Source organism: Dipteris shenzhenensis, chromosome 11 (genome assembly GCF_047967505.1).
Source record: "Dipteris shenzhenensis isolate YYH24624 ecotype China chromosome 11, Dip_SZ_1.0, whole genome shotgun sequence".
Classification (NCBI taxonomy): Eukaryota; Viridiplantae; Streptophyta; class Polypodiopsida; order Gleicheniales; family Dipteridaceae; genus Dipteris; species Dipteris shenzhenensis.
In genome coordinates, this window is record NC_141606.1 from 14,837,719 (window position 1) to 14,845,971 (window position 8,253).

At 45.4% G+C, this 8,253-nt stretch overlaps 1 protein-coding gene across 8 annotated transcripts; it reads right to left on the bottom strand.

Annotated features, from left to right (window-relative positions):
• Positions 1–515: 515 nt before the first annotated feature.
• Positions 516–7,250, bottom strand: LOC147896659 (uncharacterized). 8 transcript variants are annotated; one of them, XM_087381296.1, is made up of 5 exons: positions 7,059–7,250; positions 4,267–4,518; positions 4,031–4,160; positions 3,388–3,911; positions 516–2,807 (listed from the first exon to the last, which is right to left on the bottom strand). In XM_087381296.1, the coding sequence occupies exons 2-5, from the start codon at positions 4,320–4,322 to the stop codon at positions 1,211–1,213; spliced, it is 2,307 nt and encodes a 768-aa protein (XP_087237422.1). In that variant the 5' UTR covers positions 4,323–4,518; positions 7,059–7,250; the 3' UTR covers positions 516–1,210. The 8 variants fall into 8 exon arrangements, with proteins under 8 accessions (XP_087237422.1, XP_087237423.1, XP_087237421.1 ...); XM_087381297.1 differs by lacking the exon at positions 7,059–7,250 and adding an exon at positions 6,363–6,687; XM_087381295.1 differs by lacking the exon at positions 7,059–7,250 and adding an exon at positions 6,098–6,687.
• Between the last annotated feature and the right edge of the window lie 1,003 nt (positions 7,251–8,253).

Sequence of the window (8,253 nt, forward strand, 5' to 3'; positions counted from 1 at the left end):
AGTAATTCTCTAAAGGACTCATTTTTGTAGCTAAAATTTTTGTAATGATTAGGCACTGTAATGATTAGGTGCTTGCCCACGTCGTAAATGAATTCTCGACGAGTATAGGTGCCCAAACTCTAAAAACAACAAGAAAGGCTTGCCTCTATAAGTTTAGAGTTTACAGAGTTTACATCGCACAAAGTCGAACCTCTCCAAGTCTTAGACACTACATTTATGTTAGAAAACGTCAATGAGAACCTCTCCAAGTCTTAGACACTCCATTTATGTTAGAAAACGTCAATGCCCCTAGTGCCCATTTCTAATATGATGGAGCATGGTTGACTAAATAAGCATGCTTGGTAGAGACCTCGAGTCGGTAAGTTTTTTTGTTTTTTGTTGTTTTTTTAGAGCAAATTCCGCCTTTTAAGTTATCAAGTCTACCAAGTAGATCAGGATCTTTGGTGCAAAGACCCCGTAAGATCAGAAAATATCTAGTAATTGCTATGAGGACCAAAATACATACAAAAGTCCGTCCATTTAGATTTCATAACCCGTTGTTTAAAAGCTTAACAAAACTCTTCACCTTCAGCAATCATCAAATATATAATATATATACACAATTTCCATACTCCAGCATTCTGTCCCCAAAAACAAATGCAGTGATTTTGTACTTCGTGATCCGAACAGGAGCCATCTTATTCATGCGAATACCCGCAAATCTGCAGTCCTATATAGGATTGCCAACAAAAAAAGGGCACAATATGACGTTCAAAGTTGCAGCAATATAGCATTCACACCGCATCTCGTTATAGACTGTTAACTAGCTTCTAGAAACAGCTTTAGTCGGATGCGCCAACTCGCAGCTTCTTTGCACCCATGTAATATTCCTTTTATAACTTTGAGTGCACCTCCATTGCACAATATTGCAGGAAGCAACATTCTCCCCTTCCATACTATCAGAACCACAAGCCATCAATCAAAAGTCAGTCTGCATAGCTTGTGACAAGCCAGCCTCGTTGCAATCAACATGAATAAACAGAGCACTGAGGCAAAAGTATGGATTTGTGCATGAGCGCACCACCACATGATCTTGGCGTTGGGGTCAGCCAACATTCCAGTAAGAAGTAGACTTTTACTCCACCAGGTTGCACAGAGCATAGACCCAAAGATAATACAAGACTATGCAGCATGGGATGGTGGCATGATTGATAAATGGCATTGTACCTGCTCAGTCAGTGTACAACGTGATGCCATTACCCAAATGCACCTTCCCTCGAGGTTGGAGATGAGCTTCAAAAGCAGGCGTCATGAAGTTTACAGAAACTGATTTGCTTCTCCTAAGCCCCTCTTGCCTTTCAACTGCAGAAAACCCATGTTCAGAACTGGGAGAGGTAGGAAATTGAATGATTGGAGCCTGGCTGTCAGACCGCCAGGGTTGATCTTCATATGGCACCTGCCATGTCTCACCTCCATTGTACCCCATGTTAGATTCCATCTTCCCTACTGTTGACATTGAAGGTCGAACACTTTCCTTAGAGAGAGAATGCCAGTGTTCATCATTTTTCACTTGCTTTTTTGCTAAATTCAGAGCCATTAGAATGTCCCCGAGTCTCCCACTGTTGTCATCCATGAGAGCAGGAAAGACATCATTCGCCTGGCCCCTAGGGTGCTGGAGCTTGAACCTCAGGTCATCATCTGATCGTGGAAAGAGCATTGGCTCTCCACCTTGAGAATATGCTGAGCTTGCATGATAAGCATGACCCCTTTCAGATTCCAAGTTTTTATGGCCAACAAAAGCTGAAGACACATCTTGCTTCCCATAGAAGTCCGTGTTCACGTCAATGGAATCACATGAATTGTCATTCATGGCAGCAAGGCATGGGAAAATCTCCCTGGATCTACGTCCAGCTGGCTTCTCCAAAGCTGGAATTTGGTTTTGAGGCAGCCCTTTGTGGTCTTGCCATTGTTCATGTTGCACTCTTGATCTCTGAACTTCAGTGGGATATGACCATTCCGGCCCAATGTAGTCTGTGCCAACATGTGCCAATTGGCCCATACCCAAAAAAGGAGCACGTGTTGAAGAAATCCTGCAGAAATTGTAACTCTCCACCTCTGCAAATGCTGGCACTTGAGACTGATCACTAAAGGAGAAAGACCCTGTCATGCATATTGGAAGGCCATTTCTGTAGTCACCTATTGGAGGGCCATTTCTGTAGTCACCTTTGAAAGAATTAGTCAATGGCTTACTTTTGTGAACTGCTGCTTCAGTGAATGGAAGATTCGCACTGGGTGGATGCGCCGGATAAGGAAATCTACCATGTGCTTTCCCCCTTATTGCTGATAAGGCAGGAAGTTCATTATCTGAAAGGGAGAGATCTCTTTTCAGCAACTCATCATCAAGTTGCTTTGTACTTTTATGGCCCATGTTGGAGACATCTGCCATTGTGCCATGAGCCAGATTTGGAACTGTGGATTCGACTCTCTCTTTGACATCCTCGCACTGCTGCATTTGATTGGCCAGAGCAGTAGCAATACTTTCTTCATGCTTTGAGCATTTGAGCTCAGACAGAGGCATGTTCCCATCCTGCTTCTTGTTGTCGCCTGAACCTTGAGGTGCTGAAGGGCAGCCATCTGAGCATGACGTCCCAGACTCAAAAACATTCAACCCTGAATCCAGGTTCGTCTCTTTGTCCTCCAGAATACTCACCACATGGTCCACCCAACCCTCCAGCTTAAGCTTCAAAGGCTGATGTTCCTTTGGAAGAGAATCCACCACCTCCTCTATCTGATGCAGCATTGCTTTCAGCTCCTTTGGTACAGCCCGTCTGTTGCAGCCAGTTATAGCAACAAATATTTAGTCCCTTTAAACAAAAGGTGCAAGTTTCAGCTACACAAGAAGCATAAATTCAAAACGGAAAGATGCATTTTCACAAGGCAGAAACTTCAGATGGACGGGCCAATTCGACAGAAGCCATTTGACCCCAAGGAGGGGGGGGGATAGATGGGCATATACTCCGCTCTACATGGCCATCTATTGAGGTGTTATGTTTACAAAAATGAAGACTCTATGTCTTACAATATCTTAACAGGTCTTCCCAGGAATATACAAACAAGCACCAGGAATAATATGAAACCGATGTTTTCAATCACAGTAGGCCACAAAAAAAGAAAACTAAACTCTTATCTGTGCACTACCTTTTTTGTGGATAGCCTGAAGAACATCAAAAGAATGCGCAGTCATCAATGACAGGAAACAGTGACAGTGCAGGCACACCATAGCACTCAGGGCTTTGGTATTAAGCTTAGATGGTGATCTTTAAGCACTCAAACGTGACGCTTAAATAGCAAGCCATGCAGGCAAACTTTTGTATTGTGAGTGTGAGTAAGCGTGGCTGCTGCACAAACCTCTCCCCATTTTGCAGTCTCTCCATGTTTTTAGGAGGCTGTAGCTCATTCTCCTGTTTGGCACTCTCTAAGTCGATGCTTGCAGGACTTTTGGGGTCTCCCTCTTTGCCATCTCCACCGCTCATTTCTCTAGAATGTTGCACTGATTCATCCATGTTGCCGTGTGTTTCATCCTTACAAGCAAAAGAGCCTTCAGAGAGACGTCCTTCTTGTTCAATGTCCCTCTCTCGTTGCACTATTGCTTCATCGTTCTGTGAATTTCTCTCCGTTGAAGTAACGTCCAGACCATCTGCCTCTTCTTTATCAGTGTTGTGGGATTCTTCCTCGACTGCGGCCAGTTTCATATCCATGACTCCACTGGCCTCATGGGTCCTCTGTGTTTGTAATGATCCAGAAGCATAGGCTAGAGCACGTTCTGCGACAAGTCCTTTGGCTCTTAAAACTGCAAAAACCTCCTCAGCAGCAGCTTCTGCCTTCCTCCGCCGGTCTATCTCCAAATCAAGACGGTTCTGCAGTTCTGAAACCTGCCACAACACGATAGTTCTCATGAGACCATGCTGATAGGAGTAATCCTGACAGAATCACGAAGAGCATTTTTGAGCCTGTGTAGATAAAATCCAGTGCCTGCCACAGGATAGCAGACCTTGTTGGCAATCTGTTGTGCTTGATCTCGCGCTGCCCTCGAGGCAGCTCGCTCAGACAACAGCCTTGCCCTCAAAAATTCTATAGTCATAGCGGATGGGTCCTTTGGGTCCTTCGCCAGAGCTTGATTCCTATGGCACATTCCATGCACGAGCTGATATCACCGAATGGATTTGACACACACTGATATGACTTGAATCAAAATTTAGCTGCTTGCTAAAAAAGACAGCACAAAACCTCTCTGAAGCGTCACTGTCACCGGCTTCGGCCATAGCTTGACAGCTGACTGTCATCGGCTTAACGTCCAGAGGCTTGATCCTCCCTTTGGAATTGCTTAAACTTGAACACAGTAAAATGAGAGAAAAGGCAGTCCAACTTCCTTCTTTAGCCTCTTGAGGGCATGCCTATCATATCATAGAAGATTCTGAGACCTCAAAGCTGCCATTTCACAAAACAGAAAGCAGGAACACCTCGTGCATCGCCAGGCTTCTGCACGCAGAGAACATATGTAAGTGGATAGATCCGAGCAGTTTTGCTACTAAGAATTTCCTTCAGTTCCTACCATGTATTATCATCAAACACATCCGTTCTTAGGATACGGAAGTCCCGCATCTTACGTGAGTACCTCCTAATCCAGATAGAAATGTGTTCAATTATGCTTCTCTCATCTACAAACGCTCCTCCGTATTGATCTATAAGCTTTCTGTGACCTGTCTATCGATGCTTAACCAAATCCTGCTCTACTCATCGGCGCTCATGAGGCTGTAGCCTCGTACTTCAAGATTCGCAGGGCAGGCAAAGTGACTGACATTAATCTACAGAATGCGCAATTTAAGTAACGAGATCCTCGACACTAACTTAACAACACACTCGTTTAACAATCCAATCCTCCTCTTTCGTTCACACCGCTTTAACAAAAAAACTCATAGGACGCTTTCGATTATGTTCAAAAATCAAGTTTGCATCATATTACGTAGCTCAAATCACCCATCACAGGCAATTCATAGGACCCTTTCGATTCAGTTCGAGAATCAAGTTTGCATCATATCGCTTAGCTCAAATGACACATCGCAGGCATTCTTCTTTCAACTACGCATAATAGCTCTAGAGTGAAGGCGGGCTTTGCACATTGCTGTGAAATCAACGGCTACGAAGTTCAATCTCTCTCCTTGTCACCTGTGAAACGTTTCATCCTGTCTCTGAAATTTTAGTTCCTAATTCTCAGCCTTCGACAAAATTGATACGAAATCTCGCAGGCCGAAGCCGCCGGACATCCCGAATCCCGAGATTAGCGAAGAAAAATCCTCACAAAAGGTTTCTGTCAAGAGAGAGTCGCTCATGAACGGCTGCCTGCCAAGGTAAACAACTCTAATGGACGCACGGCGGAATATGGGAGTACACAGAGATCGTGTCAATCATTCGTTGGGTTCGGTCTCAGCGGCAGCGGCTGCATTTTGGCAGACACAAAGTTGCACAGATCCGTGCAAAGCACCTGCGTCTGCTTCACTGAACTAACGAGTTGATAGACCACAGGTCCGTGACCCGTCCCATACTCAAGACTCAAGTAAAGAATCCAGACCAGGGAGAACTTGGAGAACACCTTGAAGGCCCTCGAAAGGCCTCTCCAGTTCATGCCTAGGCACTGAGTCGGCAGTGTACAATGTACAAACATCACCCGATTCACGAGACACTGTCGCCAGCGACTAATAAGCGCCAACCAGGCCAAGATCGTGATCTACTGTGGAGAAGACGTTTCACACACAGCTCACAACGGCGTCTGCAGGTCTTAATGTGAGCAAACTAAGGCTTATGACGGTCACGCAAGGACCGAGGCAGCATCTGGAGCGAGGCTACTCTACAGGAGAGAGCTTACATGGGGTGACTGCAATGTCATGTTGATGCTATTGTGCGAGGTTAAGAGAGCTGCGTCCGGGTGCGGGAGCAAGTTCACTGGGCTTGAAGCCGGGAGCATGGAGGGAGAGAGAAGGCGGGGCGAATCGTGAAGCGGAAGGAAGGAGAGAGAGAGATGGGTTCTGTTCACGAGATGAAGCATCCATGAAAGTCTCACCAAAGCCGTGAGTTGCGAGCTTGCGAGCTACAGCGGGGAGAGAGGCTCGGCTCGCGGACATCTTGCTGCAGGGAACAATAAACAAAGCTGCCGACACCATGGATTTAAAGGTCACGAGGTGCAGATTGCGGGAGGATTATGGCAAAGACTCTCTCTCTCTCTCTCTCCCTCACACTCTGAGAATACCTGGCACTGTCGCCATTGTCAGAAATGGCTGCAGTGTTTGAGGACGTTGCAAGGGATCCTAAGAGAAAAGCGTGCGCACAAATTGTTGTTGTACATGATGACGATTCACGGATACACACTCCTCCGACGATCGAGGCATCGAAAGCTCTGCTGAGGATTCAGCAATGATGGAAGCAAGCAAGCAATTGCTTGCTGGCTGCTGCTGGCATTGGCAAAGCCATATCCAGGAGTGTGAGTCCAGACTCCAGAGTCCTCCAGAGCATGTGCCAAGAGCTTTTCAGACGGTTGTTGTTGCAAATGCAGAGGGAATTGTTGATGGCAGCTGTGCGATGGCAGTACAGTGGTGAGTGGCAAGTGCTCTTCTCTGTTGCATATTTCTTCTACAGTCAATCTGAGCTTCAGCTTCATCGAATTTATTCAATGCTCATCGCTGTCAATCTGAGTTTTTGTTTTGCATCTTGCAACTCTGAGCTTGAGCTTGGTGGCTCTGTAGCTCGTCTTTGTTTCCATACTCAGAGCTTGAGCACGGAGGCTATGGCGCTCGTCAATCTGAGCTTCGTTTTCTACTCAGAGATTCAGCATGGTGGCTATGGCATTCCTCAATTTTCAGATTTGTTTCCATGGTACATACTACATACTCATCACAGAGGCAAAATCTGAACGTTGTTTCCCTACTCATTGCAGTCAATCTCAGCTCTGTTTCCCTACTCATCACAGTCAATCTGAGCTCTCTCTGTGTTTCAACTTTGCATGCGTCTGCGTCCCAACTCATCACCTGATACGGTTCTTCGCGATTCCCAAGAGAAAGATGCTCCAGAGAGGCCTTTTTCCGTTGTTGCCAAGCCAATAATTCAAGAATACTTCGAGGGGAGGGAGAGCAGGATGGATTGGGTGCCCTGCTGAGAGCCACCGACGCAGGGCTTGCAGTCCCCACTTCTACGCCATTGTTGGGCAGTGGCCCGACAGACTGGACGATGTGAATAGTGAATTGGGCTGCGCAAGAATGCTTAAGAGAGAGTATGAAATTGGGTCATTGGGAGTCATTCCATTAACATGAAAAACTTGTTGCTTTTTGTAAACCGCAGTAATGCAAAATCACAGGATCGGTGAAATTTTGCGTCACTCCATAAAACCTCAAACTTGACTCTGTGGCAACCTCCAGATCATCCAGATCATGCAAAATCACAAGATTCATGAGATAGGGTCACTGCATGACATGAAAACTTGACTCTCTTGCAATCTGCAGATAATGCAAAATCACCAGATTCATCAACTTTGAAACTTGACTGTTTAATGCAACAACACAAGATTCATCAAATTGGGTCACCGCATAACATGAAACTCAAACTCTGTTGCTTCACGAAATAATTGGGTCGAAACTTGACGCTGTGGCAAAATGAAAATCCTCCTCTGCTACACAGAGTAAATCAGAAAGGAAGACCTGAATCACAAAGCACCAGATCTACACAAACTCGTAAAGCTATAGAGAACAGAATAAAAATAGGTTATATTTTTCTGAGGAGGTTGCAAAAAGAAGCTTGTGCTGTGCTGTGCTAATAATGTCAACCAAAAATCTTTTCAAAAACCTGCTCAGTGCGTAAGCATTGTGTACTGAGACAGGATGGAAGGATTGCAAAAGGGGCTGAAAAAATTGGAGGCGTCATAACTAGAGTGAATTGATTGAAAGGGGGGGACAAATTTGTAATGAATGTGTTTGATTTTGGGTGTCAAAATCACCGACGCAGGCAGCCATCGGCCTCAGGACCGGTGCCAGCTTTCCAGGACCACCCCCACCCTTCCACAAAAGGGTCCCTTCTCCCTATCCTTTTTTTTAAGTACTACAAAAGATTAGCATTCTCCCAAAAGAAAATCGTATCAAGCATCACCCCTCCATTTTCTTTAGTCCCCTTACCCCTTCTCTCCTTTGTTGAAAGGACGAGTAACCTGACCCATCTACAATAGGCTAGAGA